Genomic DNA, 16,916 nt, shown 5'->3' on the forward strand with positions numbered 1-16,916 from the left:
ATAATATAGAAATATATTAGACACAAAATTCCAGAGTAACTCAGCGGGACCGACAGCATCTCTGGAGAGAAGGAATGGGTGACGTTTCGGTTTAAACCAGCATCTGCAGTTCCTTCCCACAACATAGAAACATATTAGCAGGATGACAATTACTCCTTCACCTTTCGTTAGATTTGATTTCAGATGCTGTGTAATGTGCCTTTCTGACCTGATACTTGGAATTCTGAATATTAACTGATGCATTTTGGGAGCACTCATGAGGCCAGATCTTACACAATGAATGGTTGAGTCTTAGGGGGTATTGAAGGCCAGTATTCACCTGGCCAACCTTGTCCTTCAACCTATCACAGAGATTCCCTTTCTTCTCTTCACTAACCTTTCCCCCCCACCCCCCCCCCCCCTTTCTGACACGTAAAACACACATGTTTTCTCACATTCCTAATTCAGAGACTCCATGACATTGACCTCATATGTTGACTGTTTCTCTCTCTCACTATATTGCTGCTCTCTGACCCACTAAGTAACGCATTTAAAGCATTTAGTAAAAGCATTTTCTGCCTTATTAGAGATCAATAGAGTTTTTGTTTATACATCTTAATAGAATGAAGAGTTATGGGCCTAATGGAATTAGGTCAAGCTGAGGTGCAATATCAACCATTTTATTTTTGAAAATATGTGGACACTTGGCCTAAATGGCCTTCTCCTGCTTCTAAACCTTATTCCCTTATATCTTCTAATTCTATGAAAGATTATGCAGTAAGGATGCAGTGCCTATATTGAAAACACCACTTTTAAAAAAATCAATAAAAAAATGTGCGTGATTCTATACAGTTTTTCATTCGGTGCATGGGTCAATTCTATACAGTTTTTCATTCCTTTTTAACATTTTTAGCAGCATCAGCAGATCCTTTTATGAAATCTGTACCTTAGAAACAACATCCTGAATTTCACATCTTGGATGATATGTTCCATCATCATATCGAAATCTGTACAGCATATGATCAGGTTTAAACTGGTGCTTATCTGTTACTGAATATTAAAGTGTATTAGTCAAAAACAAGCATCCACAATTTTAACAAGAATAACGTTTCAAAGCAATAATAATTAATTCAATATGAATTAATTTGATATTAATTTAACATAAATGTAATTTAATAACAATTAAAAGTGCACAAGCTGCTAAGATTTTTTCACAATTATTTCTAATACAAACCTATTACAGTCCAACTTTTGCACTATCATGGACTTGTTTTAATTTCTAATTGCGTCTTTCATTATTGCCTATTTTTACAGTATTAAAGCCCTGTCCCACGTACATGTCCTTGGCACGCAAATTACACAACCTCGTCGTCGCGTTGAGGCACACAGGCATCGTGTGACCGGTCCCACTGAGAAGCGAGGAGGGGTATGCAGTTGTGTGCGGTATCGCTGTCAGTTACGTGCCACCGGCCTGTCGCGTAACTGACAGCCATAGTAGGACAGGCCCAAGACCCTGGCGCGATGCAACGTCACCTCCAACAGCAGCAGAAGCAGGCAAACGATCGTCGAACTCGGCCTGGGGCTTACGGCCGTTGAGGATCCGGTCCGCCCCCACTTCTACTCCCAGAGATGGGCCAAGATAATTGAAGATAGACACAAAATGCAGGAGTAACTCAGCGGGACCGGCAGCATCTCTGGAGAGACGGAATGGATGATGTTTCAGGTCAAGACCTTTCTTTCAGACTGAAGAAGAGTCTCGACCCAAAACGTCATCCATTCCTTCCCTGCAGAGATGTTGCCGGTCCTGCTGAGTTACTCCTGCATTTTGTGTCCATCTTCAAATGATGTCACGCGCTCCAGCCGGCTGTGCGGGCGCATGAAGGCACGCGTGACCTTCGCGGGACCGTCACGTCTCCATGTGACGACGAGGTCGCGTAATTAGCGTGCCAAGGACTCGTAAGCGGGACAGGGGCTTTAGAAACATTAAAAAACAGGTGCAGGAGGAGGCCATTTGGCCCTTCCAGCCAGCACCGCCATTCATTGTGATCATGGCTGATCATCCACAATCAGTAACCTGTGCCTGCGTTCTCCCCATATCCCTTCATTCCGCTAGCCCCTAGAGCTCTCTCTAACTCTCTTTTAAATTCATCCAGTGAATTGGCCACTACTGCCTTCTGTGGCAGAGAATTCCACAAATTCACAACTCTCTGGGTGAAAAAGTTTTTCTCATCTCAGTTTTAAATGGCCTCCCCTTTTTTCTTAGACTGTGGCTCCTGGTTCTGGACTCCCCCAACATTGGGAACATTTTTCCTGCATCTAGCTTATCCAGTCCTTTTATAAGTTACTATAGGATACCCTCTCATCCTTCTAAATTCCAGTGAATACAAACCCAGTCTTTCCCATCTTTCCACATACGACAGTCCCGCCATCCCAGGGATTAACCTCGTGAACCTACGCTGCACTGCCTCAACAGCAAGGATGTCTTTCCTCAAATTAGACCAAAACTGCACACAATACTCCAGATGTGGTCTCACCAGGGCCCTGTACAAGAAGGATCTCTTTACTCCTATAATCAAATCCTCTCGTTAAGAAGGCCAAAATGCCATTAGCTTTCTTCACTGCCTGCTGCACCTGCATGTTTACTTTCAGTGACTGGTGTACAAGGACACCCAGGTCTCGTTGCACTTCCCTTTTTCCCAATCTTCTTTCTTTGAGAAACTTAATGTCTGATTTATGTGTCATATATGCATTATTTGTTTTTGCGTTTATGTCTATCTGCCTGTGATGCATCTAGCAAGATATTTATTGTGCCTCTCTACTTCTGCCTGTACTTGTGCACATGGCAATAAACATGACCTACCAATTAATTCTATGTTTATAACTTGTAAATACAAAGCACATTTAGACAGTGATCATATTTGAATTCTGTAGTAATTTCTTGTATTAAAATGAACCCATTAAGTGTTCAAAAAGCTCCGATAATTAATAACTTGAAAGTTGCCTGCTGTGCCATTTATGTATATGTGTAAAACTTTCAATTGCCGTGCATAGAATTGATTTATTTGCACAAAATTCAGAAAACCAAAGTTAATAGAAAATGTATTTACAAATACACCTGCAACCAAATGGTGATTTTCAACCTACCAAGGGAGTACTTGCATATCCTAAATATCTTGAAGCAAAGCAGCCTTTATACCTTATATTACACCCACAGTCAAGTGCAAAAGTGATACATTTTTTAAGTTAAAGAACAGCTTGCAAGGGATTGCAGACAGTTCATTCTTTGTACAAGATTGGAAATGATTCTTTCAAATAACTTTTGGAGTGGGTTGTGTTTTAATCAGAGGGAGCTGTATATGAATGGATGGATGTTCCAGATACTTTAAAGGTAAAAGCTGTGTATGGTACGGAAGACAGATATTGTTTAGTGCACAATGGCATGTAATTTGCATAAAATAATCTTCAGCCATTACATAGAGTCATGAAGTCAAACAGCTCTACAGCACAGAAACAGGCCCAACTCACCCATGCCAACAAGATGCCCAATTAGTCTAACATTGCCTGCATTTGGCTCATATCTCTCCAAACCTGTCCTATTCATGTACCTGTACGAGTACCTTTTAAGTATAATAGTGCACTCCTCTATCACTTCCTCTGGAACGTGTTCCATGTACACTCTGTATGAAAGCACTGCTCCTTAAATTCTTTTATATGGAACAAAGTGGATGTGCTTATAGCGCAGTTAGAAATTGGCAGGTACGACGTTGTAGGCATTACGGAGGCATGGCTGTGAGAGGATCAGAGCTGGCAGCTGAATATCCAAGGTTACACGTCCTGTCGATAAGACAGACATTGGTGAGCAGTGGGGGTGGGATAGCTCTTCTGATAAGGAATGAAATTCAGTCCTTAGCAAGGGGTGACATATGATCAGAAGATGTAGAATCCTTGTGGGCAGAGCTGAGAAACACCGAGGGTAAAACAACCTTGATGGGAGCCATTTACAGGCCTTCAAACAATAGCCAGGACGTAGGGTGCAAGTTATGTCAGGAGATAGAATTGACATGTAAGAAAGGCAATGTTACGATGGTCAAGGGGGAATTCAATATGCAGGTAGACTGGGGAAATCAGATTGGTATTGGGTTCCAGGTGAGGGAATTTGTGGAGTGCCTCAGAGATGGTTTCTTAGAACAGTTGAGCCTACCGGGAAAAGATAATTCTGGATTTGGTATTGTTTAATGAACTGGATTTGTTTAGGGAGCTTCAGGTAAAGGAACCACTAGGCAGCAGTGACCATAACATGCTAAAATTCAACCTTCAATTTGAGTGGAAGAAGATTAAATTGGATATGCCCGTATATCTGTTGAGCAAAGGCAACTACAAAGGCATGAGGGAGGAGCTGGCTAAAGTTGATTGGAAAGGGACCCAAGCAGGAATGACAGTGGACCAGCAATGGCAGGAATTTCGGGCATCACTTTGGAAGATGCAGGATGTTTTCATTCCAAAGATTCTAATGGGAGAAAGAGGTGACTGTGGCTGACAAGGGAAGTCAAAGACAACAAAACAAAAAGCGAAGGCTATAACATTGCAAAGATTAGTGGGAAGCTAGAGGATTAGTAAGCATTTAAGAAAAAAAACAGAAGGTAACTAAAAAGGCAAAATGAGGAGAAAGAAGTTAGCCAATTATATAGAAGAGGATAACAAAAATGTCTTCAGGCATATAAGAGTTAGAAAGAGGCAAGAGTGAACTGCTGGAAAATTATGCTGGAGAGAAGTGATAATGGAGAATAAAGAAATGTCAGAGGAATTGAATACGTTTTTTGCATTCGTCTTCACAGTGGAAGACACCAGCAATGTCCCGGGAATTCAAGATGGTCAAGGGTGGAAGTTAGTGGAGTGACCATCACTAAAGAGAAGGTGCTTGCGAAGTTGAAAGATCTGAATGTGGATAAGTCACCTGGACCGGATGGACTACACCCCAGGGTTCGAAAAGAAGCGACTTTAGAGATTGTGGAGGCATTAGTTATGATCTTTCAAGAATTATTGGAATCAGGGATGGTTCCAGATGATTGGAAAATTGCAAATATTACCCTGCTGTTCAAGAAGGAAGTGAGGCAGAAGAATGAAAACTGGGCTGGTTAACCTGACTTCAGTGGTTGGTAAGAATTTGGAGTCCATTATAAAAGTTGAGATTTCTGAGTACTTAGAAGCACATGCTAAAATAGACGAAAGTCAACATGGTTCTGTGAATGGGAGATTTTGCCTGACGAACCTGTTGGAATTCTTCGAGGGAGTAAATAGCAAGATAGACAAAGAAGAGTCAATGGTTGCAGTTTACCTGGATTTTCAGAAAGCCTTTGATAAAATGTTGCTTGTGAGGCTGCTAAAGAAAATGAGAGCCCATGGTATCAGAGGGAAGAAAATAGCATGGATAGCAGGTTGGCTGGATGGCAGAAGGCAAAGAGTGGCAATAAAGGGAACTTATTCTGGTTGCCTGCCAGTGACTAGCAGTGTTCCACAGGGGTCGCTACTCTTCATGCCCTTTTTTTTAACCATGGGGGGAAATAAAACTTGCTATTCACCTTATCTGTGTCCCTCATCAGTCCCCCTCAAACCTCCACAATGTCACCCCTCAGCCTTCTATGCTACAGAGAAAAATACCCAGCCTATCCAGCCACTCCTTACAACTCAAACACACCAGACTTGGTGACATCCTTATAAATTTAATGTAATTGCATACTTTCTTCAGTGGGGCATCTGGAATTGTAAACAGAAGTCCAAATATGGCCCCACCAACATCTTGTGCAGCAGTAACATAACGTCCTAACTCCTGTACGCAACACCCTGACCACTGGAAACAAGAGAGCCAAATGCCTTTTTCATTACCCTGTCTACCAGTGATGCAAACTTCATGGAACTATGTACCTACATTCTTAGGTCTTTCTGTTCCATAGCACTCCTTTCTGTTTACTTGTGGTGTGGCATTTGCTCAGGCTTCTTACAAAAAATAATTTTTCATTGGCTTGTGCGTTTTGACTACTTTTTACCCCATTCAGCCAGGATAAGGTCAAACTAATCTGATGTCAAACATCTGAATTTCCCTGAGGGGATCAATAAAGTATTTAAATAAATAAATAAAAATAATGATGGGTTATTGCTACACCCATCAAATGTTCAATCATCCAAGTGTTAACTGCATAGTCACTCACCATGATGGATGATTCCATTCTCCAACAGTGCTTGACCCAGATGAACTCCTTCTTCGGGTTTACTGATCTCTTTAATTTCCATCAGCCATGCAACAAACTCACTAAAGTGTCAAAGCAACAAGAAATATAAAGCAGGTCTTAAATATTTTGTCCCTATTAAAATATTATTGATCTCAAAAAGTCATTCACCCACCCTTCATAATTCTGCAGTTCATTTTGTCAAGATTTCATAGAATTCAAATCACTATAATAGGGCTTGATTGGCCGGTTCCACTGCAAACTTTAAACATCATTGACAACATCATGTATATTCAGGTAGTTCAGGACAGTAAAACATTGTTATGGTTGGTTTAATAAATGTCCAAATGTTTCTCTTCTGTTCTGCCCTAAAGCACTCTGATCTACCCAGCTCCGGCCTCCATTCATTGATCCTGCATGGATGTTTCTGTGGAGGAAGAAGCCTGTTTCTCATTACTGATTTTTCCAGCTCCAAGAGAGTTGGGACAAATGTAATGGTTTCTCAGATTACAACACACTGCTGTGACATCATTAAGCCTCATGCCTCTAGATTCCCTCAAACTCTGGTACAAAAAGTGTTGGATATCCAAGGAGCTGGCCAATTTCCACCACTTACATGGATTCTTGATGTGTAAGAAGGGACTGCAGATGCTGGTTTAAACTGAAGATAGACACAAAAACCTGGAGTAACTCAGCAGGTCAGACAGCATCTCTAGAGAAAAAGAATAGGTGACTTTTCAAGACCCTTCTTCAGACTGAGTCGTATCTTACATTCACTTGTAATATATCTCTCTGCTTCACCGTCTCTTGTTTCCCTTTATCCCAACTCAGTCTGAAGAAGGGTCTGTACCAGAAACATCACCTATTCCTTTTCTCCAGAGATGCTGTCTGGCCCGCTGTGTTACTCCATCTTATTGTGTCTGTCATTTCTCCTACTAGACCATATCCTTTCTTGGAAAAGGTCACTATTACAAGCCCTACTCCTCTTCTCAATCTTCCTTAGTGCAATAGGCATGGACTTCACTTCTATAAAGCTCCCTGCTGGAGTAAAATTACACTACAGAACAAATAGGAATCCTTTCTCACTTCCCCTGCAGAACTCAGGTCATCCCAATCATAGTCAGCAATTTACACTTTTCAGACAGCTCATCCATGTGTAAATTCTAGAAGTACAAGCTTCTTATGTTCAATAGAATAGCCCCCACACATTAACACTAAACATCCAGAAGACAAAGATGTTATGTCAAAACTGGCACTGCCACACACCATCCTCCAAAATCAAGATCCATACCAAGACCCCAGAAAACGTGGATCACTTCCATACTTCAAGAACTATTTCTCAATAAAGGTGGACATCAGTAACAAAATCCACTGTGCCAACTAACTTCCCATTATTGAGAGTAAGTGCTTTTCATGCTCGGCATGTTCATAATCCGACAGGCAACAGTCATGCCTGGCCTCTTATGTGCCTGAGATAAGCTGCATTAGGCATCTGAAAGCTCTGACCCAACAATGCTACCTCTGCAAAATGCACTCATAGGATAGACAAATGTTCCTTTCCAGATCATCATCCCCAACATCAAGCTTCCCCTGCAGAACTCAGGTCATCCCAACACAGTAGGCTGCCCACACAATTTTTTTTACACTGACCTTAGACATTGAAACAAGCATCACTTCATCACCAGAAAGGAAAAAGAGAAAGTGTTACAGATGATTTTAAAAGTCGCTTTGAGAAACTGAAACATTCTCTTTAACAAAATGAAATCAAAGGCAAGTATTTTTTGTGACCCATTCTGGATAAACCAACAGTCGTGACTGGTATACCATAAACAGCCCAAAACATTTCTTCCCTCCTTCCTTCCCTGGAGCACAGTGTCTGTCGTGTGTACCATTTACAAAGCAGTGTATTTATTGACCATGTTACACCTCCCATACGTGCCACTTCTCTCACCTAAAGTGAAGAGCACCACCTGCAGAACCCACTCCAGAACATACATTCCACTGATTTGAAAATAAATTGCCCGCCATTCTTCATTGTTGGATCTAAATCTTGGAAATCCCGTCAAAAAGGCACTGTAGGCACATCTTCAGCAGTCTAAGATGGCACCACACCACCAGGAACAATGAGGAATGAATTATAGATGCTGGTCTTGCCAATGATATATGATTTCAACAAATTGAATAAATAATGACAAAATGTTGCTTACATAATATTTGTATAATCAGCTCATATGGGTGCAGATTCAATAAGGGCAGGAGCAGGAGTGCCAGAAACACTCGGGGTAAATAGCATTTTATCGAGTATAGAAGTACAGCCAATAATCTTTCAACATTAATCTTCCCTCTACTTTTTAAACTGATCTCAGCTCTGGTACAAATTAGATTCTGGAGTAGTTCCTGAGGATTGGAGGGTAGCTAATGTAACCCCACTTTTTAAAAAGGGAGGGAGAGAGAAAACGGGGAATTACAGACCAGTTAGTCTAACATCGGTAGTGAGGAAACTGCTTGAGTCAGTTATTAAAGATGGGATAGCAGCACATTTGGAAAGTGGTGAAATCATTGGACAAATTCAGCATGGATTTATGAAAGGTAAATCATGTCTGACAAATCTTATAGAATTTTTCGAGGATGTAACTAGTAGAGTGGATATGGGAGAACCAGTGGATGTGTTATATCTGGACTTTCAGAAGGCTTTCGACAAGGTCCCACATAAGAGATTAGTATACAAACTTAAAGCACACGGTATTGGGGATTCAGTATTGATGTGGATAGAGAACTAGCTGGCAGACAGGAAGCAAAGAGTAGGAGTAAACGGGTCCTTTTCACAATGGCAGGCAGTGACTAGTGGGGTACCGCAAGGCTCAGTGCTGGGACCCCAGCTATTTACAATATATATATTAATGATTTGGACGAGGGAATTGAATGCAACATCTCCAAGTTTGCTGATGACACGAAGCTGGGGGGCAGTGTTAGCTGTGAGGAGGATGCTAGGAGGCTGCAAGGTGACTTGGATAGGCTGGGTGAGTGGGCAAATGCATGGCCGATGCAGTATAATGTGCATAAATGTGAGGTTATCCACTTTGGTGGCAAAAACAGGAAAGTAGATTATTATCTGAATGGTGGCCGATTAGGAAAAGGGGAGATGCAACGAGACCTGGGTGTCATGGTACACCAGTCATTGAAAGTAAGCATGCAGGTGCAGCAGGCAGTGAAGAAAGTGAATGGTATGTTAGCATTCATAGCAAAAGGATTTGAGTATAGGAGCAGGGAGGTTCCACTGCAGTTGGACAGGGTCTTGGTGAGACCACACCTGGAGTATTGCGTACAGTTTTGGTCTCCTAATCTGAGTAAAGACATTCTTTCCATTGAGGGAGTACAGAGAAGGTTCACCAGACTGATTCCTGGGGTGTCAGGACTTTCATATGAAGAAAGACTGGATAGACTCGGCTTGTACTCACTAGAATTTAGGAGATTGAGGGGGGATCTTATAGAAACTTACAAAATTCTTAAGGGGTTGGACAGGCTAGATGCAGGAAGATTTTTCCCGATGTTGGGGAAGTCCAGAACAAGGGGTCACAGTTTAAGGATAAGGGGGAAATCTTTTAGGACCGAGATGAGAAAAACATTTTTCACACAGAGAGTGGTGAATCTCTGGAATTCTCTGCCACAGAAGGTAGTTGAGGCCAGTTCATTGGCTATAATTTAAGAGGGTGTTAAATGTGGCCCTTGTGGCAAAAGGGATCAGGGGGTATAGAGAGAAGGCAGGTACAGGATACTGAGTTGGATGATCAGCCATGATCATATTGAATGGCGGTGCAGGCTCGAAGGGCCGAATGGCCTACTACTGCACCTATTTTCTATGTTTCTATGTAAGTGTCGGTGCCATCAGTTACCAAAACATATTGATTGTTTTCCTTTTCCGTATCACTGGTGTCAGACATTATGGATGTGCAAGAGAATTGGATGAGAGAAGTTCAATTACCATGGCACCTTCTCTGAAGTAGCCTTTAAGCACCCAACAGTCGCATAACAATCAGAGTTTTCAATCACAGTGAATGCCATGCTGAATTTATCATATGCCTGTCCAAACATTTTCAAAAGAGAAGCAAAGGAGAGAAAACTGCCAGAATGGAAAAAAAAGTGATTTATGATATTGCCCCAATAGATGACAATAAAATTCCATATCCTACCTGCCCAAGAAGCATTTTGGAAATGTACTGAGTTTCCTTTTTCGGTCTTTGATCAAATTTTCCTGTTTACACAGCATATGGTAAAGCTTTTCCCCTTTTTCAGAGATCATCATCCAGGTATCTTGTTCCACGCCAAGTTTCAGACCTAGGAAGAACAATCCAACATACTTTACTTTTCAAAACGTTTCATTATTTCACGTTCCTAGAAAAAAATAATGGGTTGTTACATCAGAGATTAAAATGGATGCTTCGCCTTTATAAACACGTTAAACTTGTAGAGTGGAGGAGAGCAGTATGGCAATCATTTCTCGGCTACCGTGCATGGAAAAACATGGTTCCGGCATGTAACTTCAAAAATAATTTCAATGCCCATTGTTCAGCTCCAGCATGAGTTTAAACTATACTAGTCAGAAACTATTATGGGTGTTCTATGTACATTTGTTTTTACTACTGCCAGTACTTTCATGGTCTACTTTACTTAAAATAACTGATAATTTGTTGTATATTTATTTTTGTCATACAGTCATAAGGAATAGAAGTAGAATTAGGCTTTCGGCCTATCAAGTCTAATATGCCATTAAATCATTGCAGATCTATCTCTCCCTCCTAACACCATTCTCCTGCCTTCTCCCCATAACCTCTGACACCTGTATCAATCACCTTGTGCCGAATGTGCATGTAAAGAATGTCATTGATTCGGTTTATATATCTATCTGGTGCATATAATAAATAAACACTCTCAATCTATTGATAAATCTCAATGATGTGTTCGTAGATTATCCTTTTGGGACCAATGTTCGATTAGGTTCAAGATAGTTATGGATAGGGGCAGAGAGGGCCCACGAGCTTAAATGCTAAATTGGCCAACTTTGAGGGTATGAAATCAAGACTAACTTTAGTTGGAGTAGGTTGATTGAAGGAAAATGAACATCGGGAAAGTAGGATGTTTTTAAAATTGGGCTGACAAGAACTCAGGACATGCATGTCCTTGCGTAACATGGGCAGGACATACGCAGTGAATGATAGGGCTCTGGGGAGTGTTGCAGAGCGGAGGGATCTAGGAGTTCCATGAATGTAGCATTACAAATAGATAGATAGGTCAAAAAGACTTTTGGCACATTGGCCTTCGTCTGTCAGAGTATTCAGTATAGTTGGGAGGTCATGTTGCAGTTATATTAGACGTTGGTGAAGCCTCATTTAGAGTTTTGTGTTCAGTTCTGGGCACCATGTTATAGGAACGATGTTATCAAGCTGGAAAGGATACACAGAAAAATTACGAGGATGTTGCCAGGACTCGAGGGTCTGAGCTATAGGGAGAGGTTGAACAGGCAGGGACTCTATTCCATGTAGCGCAGGATAATGAGGGCTGATTTTATAGAGGTGTATAAAATCACGAGAGGAATAAATCTGGTAGATGCACAGAGTCTCTTGCCCAGAGTAGGGGAATCGAGAACAAAGGACATAAGTTTAAGGTGAAGGGGAAAGGATTCAATAGTAATCTGAAGGGTAACTTTTTCATTGAAAGAATGGTGGGTGTAAGGAACGAGCTGCTGGAGGAGGTAGTTGAGGCAGGGACTATCGCAATGTTTAAGAAACAATTAGGTAGGTACATGGATAGGACAGGTTTAGAGGAATATGGGCAAAACGCAGGAAGATAAATGGGATATGTTGGTCAGCGTGGGCAAGTTGGGCCGAAGGGCCTGTTTCCACACTGACTCTGACTCAGTCAGAATAGTTGTACCAATGGAGCAATGTTAGAAATCTGAATATATTCTTCTGGCAAACTGTGAATGCTATGAGAACATTTTCCCTTTGTAATTTAATGATACAAAATGTTTTTTAAATTGTCAGCCATGCCAGAAAAGTGACATTTGCAAACCAGGATAGTTAAACAAAACAACTTCTCCTTTGAATGATGAAAACAATCTATTGCAGTCCACTCGGAACTGTCCAATTTTAGATTGGAAGAGTCAATTTTGAAAAAGCTACATTTTCAATTGCCCAAAGGTTAAGGCATCAAAATGCCTTACATGATATCAGTGTTAAAAAATCCTTACATATCCCTCTCTGGTGTGCACCATAATAGCTGACCACACTACAAATTCCACTATTGAATTATTTAATCATGCATGGACAGAGTTGAACTACAAAATGGAATTCCAGAGTTTCAGGATATGAATGTGTTCCCTTGCACTTTATTTTAATCCATTTGCTCTCTTAAGGGCCTGTCCCACTTGCATGCGATTGCGTGCATTTGGCGCGACCAAACGGAAGCGGAGGTCAGCGAAGTTCGCGCTAAGTACGCGATAAGTATGCGCTAAGTTGGCGCGTGACGTCATTTGCGTCATGCTCACCAATCAGCTGGGCAGGAGACGTGCCGACTGAATTTGGGCGTCGCACGGCGTCGGGCGGTGACGTCATCACACAATGCCATGCCGGGCGGTGAGGTGTGTACGACATCAAGACGCTGCGTATGACCGCAATGCGCCTGTGTGCCGACAGGACGTTGGCGCGCAAAGATTTCGGCCACTGCAAGAATTTCGGAGCCCGATGTCAGGACCAGCTCTGCACAACTCCGCGCTTCGAAGTGGGACCGGCCCCGCCAGGCCATAAGGTTCCCATAAGCCTCAAGCGACCACGAGGTCGTGTAATTTGCGAGCCAAGGTCGCGTAAGTGGGACAGGTCCTTAACTCAATGACTAACATTCAGGAAATACACCATTAGCAAAAATGTGGTATTCTCATAAAATTGTTTGATTTGGCTGAACATAATAGAGCAGGATCAGAAAATTAAGCAAAATTGGAGAAAGAGGCAACATTTTATGTGGAAGGGATAAAAACAAAATAAATGTTTATTTTGCAGCTGGAATAATGTGTTAGGGATATTTCCTTAGATTATTTGTTTCTTTCTATCTGACTGACCCCAATGAAAACAGAGGGTATAAGTTTGTTATTTGGGCCACAATTAATAGCCAAATACCACTAACAGCATAAAATGTTAAAGGCCAGAATATCAGATCCATAGTAAAAGCAGAAATATATTTTCTTTATTTCAGTACCTCATTTCATTTTAAACCAATTATAGAAAAAAACAGGATGTGCAGAAAGGAACTGCAGATGCTGGTTTACACCAAAGATAGACATAAAATGCTGGAGTATCTCAGTGAGACAGGCAGCATCTCTGGATAGAAGGAATGGGTTATGTCTCGGGTAGAGACTCTTCTTCAGACGTTTCGGGTCAAGGCCCTTCTTCTGAAGAAGGGTCTTGACCCGAAAGGTAACCCATTCCTTCTATCCAGAGATGCTACCTGTCCCGCTGAGTTATTCCAGCATTTTGTGACATCTTCCACAGAAAAAACCATGAGCTTTTCTAAAAATCTAAATCTAAATACCTCATGGCCTAAATCTTAACACACAAAAATGTACTGAGTTCAAATCAGAGGAAAAAATACAAAAAGGCTGAGATACAAACAACAATGAATTCACTATAAATTAATTTCCCTTCTTAGGCAGCCCTGAAAACTTGCTTCCACTCCGGGACCTGTGACAGATGAGGCCAGTGTGGGACACACATCTTCTGCACAAAGGTTTTTTTTAAATAAATGGATGAGCAGTTTGTAAGTTGTGTGTTTCTTTCACCATTTAAGTCGGGCTTCCGGCACATGTGCTCAAGGTCATCAGTGTTGAATGGTGTTTGAATCCTGAATGGTGTTTCTCCACTTTGAGTCATCATGGGATTCCCCAGAGTCAGTGAGTATATTACAACCTTTCCTCTGGCAATGTCTGTTTCGGGACTCGTGTTGGGCATGTGAATGGCACGGCCTTTTCATCGTACACGTGCGTGAAATTAGAAGCTCGGTATTGGGAATGTCAGCCTGAGCAAAGGCATTGATTAGGGTTCAGTTATCCGCCAATGGATGGGAGTGTTATTGCTGTTCAATCATCACACTTTCAAGACATCACTACATGACTTATTTAGGACAGTGATCTCGCCCCATCTATCTTCTTTTGATCATAAATTTCACAATTGGGATGTTAGTTGATGTTTGCATCATGTTAAATTACATTTGTAGTGCCTTAGTAAATGAAGCAGCCCATGACAAGAGGCAGTAAAATCTAGACAACATTCAGCCATGGGCTGATAACTGGCAAGATATGTTTGCACCACATAAGTTATCAACAATGACCATACTCCATAAGAGAGAGCACAATCACCTACCCTCAACATTCAATGGTATTACTAGCAATGAATATCCCGGGGCTCACTATTGACCAGAAACTCAACTACACAGGCCACATATATACTATGGCTACAGAAGCAGAGCAGAGGCTAGGTAACCTGCCCAGTCTGAACAAGGGTCTCGACCCGAAACATCACCGATTTCTTCTCTCCATAGATGTTGCCTGTCCCGCTGAGTTACTCTAGCATTTTGTGTCTATCTTCGGTGTAAACCAGCATCTGCAGTTCCTTCCTACACAGTTGACGCCACAGTCTTTTAGATCATTTACAGAGCACAAGTCAGGAGACTGAAGGAATGCCATGCACTTATTTAGATAAGAGCAGCACCAGCTTTCAGGGAAGCTCAATAAAATCCAGCACAATGTAGCTAATTGCTTGGCCTTGCGTTAACCATCCTAAACATTCACTGCTGCACACAATGACTGCGGTATGTACCATATATAAAATGCATGGCAGTCAATCACCCAGGCTAGTCAGACAGCAATCACCAAACCATAACCAAAGAGGATCAAGACCTGCTGGATCCCTCTCAAGTTGTACACCATCTTGACTTGGAAATATATCACTGGTTCTTTGTCGTTGGATCTAAATCCGAGAATTTGCCTCTCAACAGGACTGTGGGGATTCCTTTATTTTAATGACTGCATCAGTTCAAAAAGGCAGATCATTGCCACCTTCTCCAAGACAATCAAGGATGGGCAATAAAAGTTGGTCTTGCATGCAACAACCAGATCCTAAATAAAAAACAATTGCTCTATACAAGTAGTCCCAGAAGCATACGGGACAACATATATCATTACATTTCCAGCAGACCATGAGTTTACTGACTAAGGGATGACTGTCGTTTGCAGCGACACTCACCTGCTTCTGTCTCAACAATGGCTGGGCAGAACACCCTGAAATCACTGGCAGAGGGAAAATGGGCAAAAGCAAGGGCAGGTTGTGTGGTCGGTAGCAAAAGATGCCAGAATATGGCCAGGTGCATAGTCAAGTTCATGACTGCACTTGAAAGCCTCAGGCCAGAACACAGCTAGGAGTGTATCCAGAGAGAAGCAGGTGTGAGGATTGAAGTGTCGTGGGTTGAAAGAGGATAGGAGGTCAGAGGGCAGCAGTACCAAGAAACTCAAAGAGATTCATTAATGCTTAAGGAAGTGTAAAATTATACAGCTTACTCTTTCTTCTTTCTCGCTCCTTTAGAAAGGCCTCCAGCCATTTCTGCTTGTCTTCTGATGACTTGGCCATGCAGACAAACCATTTATTTTTGGCAGTGTTATGTATTTTCCAACCATTGATCACAGTGTGGCCACTGCTATGATAATCCGCTGGAGAAAACAACAACTAATTATACACAACATTGTTTTATATTCCAAATCTCAAAAGAAAACATTTTTAAATATCACACGTTCTGGAAAGCCATTTCTACTTCTTTGATTATCCACAATATAGGGCCATGGTGTAAAGTAACAAGAGATGTTGAATTACTCCGTATCATCCACTTATTGTCCATCATAAATTCAAGAACATTACACTGTTCAACATTAATATGGAAAATAGACAAATTACATCAGTAATGTCACCATTTTCTCATCAGTCAAGTTTCACTTTTTCATATTCCAGGAAATCTGACTCAAGGATCAGATCAAATGATATGGCACAACATAATATTTCTTAAATAACACAATGCAATATTGTTCTTATTTCAGTCTAGGGCAGGTTTCTCAACCTTTTCGTCCCCTTTACCCCCTGGCAACTTTAATAGCACGTAACAATGTTACTTCACTTATTTAAGAACAACTAATGATGAATAGATACCGATATACCAGAACCAAACACAGTCAGTCAATGAGAAAAAATATGGACAAATCCAGAATCAACAAATTTACCCCCTGGCGGGTAAATTTACCTCAGGTTGGGAACCCTTGGTCTAGGGCATGACTTTGCAGACATAACTGAAAAATCCCAACCACTTAATTTCAAACAGTGATAAATTACAAGATAATATTTTCTGGGATGCACGAGGGATGCTTTATTCAGGGAAAACTGGTGGCTTTGACTTGGCAGAAAAGTAAAAAAATACTAAACCTCAAATCCATTTCCAAATATCCCACTTCAGAGAAAAGCAGGGCAATGTACAGGCGACAAACCTACTCCCACGGAATGGTTTGGGCTGTTCAAATATTACATTAAAGCTGGAAGAATCACAGATGACTTCCCTTGCAATTTGTTTGGTTCCCAAGGAGGACATCGAGGATAGCTTCAAGGAAATGTTGAGAAGCCTTTCAGT

The 16,916-nt window shown here is 41.4% G+C and overlaps 1 protein-coding gene across 2 annotated transcripts in view; it reads right to left on the reverse strand.

Moving 5' to 3' along the window:
• prex2 (phosphatidylinositol-3,4,5-trisphosphate dependent Rac exchange factor 2) overlaps positions 1-16,916 on the reverse strand; it is a 352,555-nt gene that overhangs the window by 241,459 nt on the left and 94,180 nt on the right. For both annotated transcript variants that reach the window (XM_033019360.1, XM_033019359.1), the window contains 4 exons: positions 15,805-15,954; positions 10,394-10,538; positions 6,186-6,286; positions 926-1,029 (listed from right to left, as the gene is read on the reverse strand). In XM_033019360.1, the coding sequence (XP_032875251.1) occupies positions 926-1,029; positions 6,186-6,286; positions 10,394-10,538; positions 15,805-15,954 (500 nt within the window). The remainder of the gene's footprint in view (positions 1-925; positions 1,030-6,185; positions 6,287-10,393; positions 10,539-15,804; positions 15,955-16,916) is intronic.

The sequence above is a fragment of the Amblyraja radiata genome, chromosome 4, assembly GCF_010909765.2.
Source record: "Amblyraja radiata isolate CabotCenter1 chromosome 4, sAmbRad1.1.pri, whole genome shotgun sequence".
Taxonomy (NCBI): Eukaryota; Metazoa; Chordata; class Chondrichthyes; order Rajiformes; family Rajidae; genus Amblyraja; species Amblyraja radiata.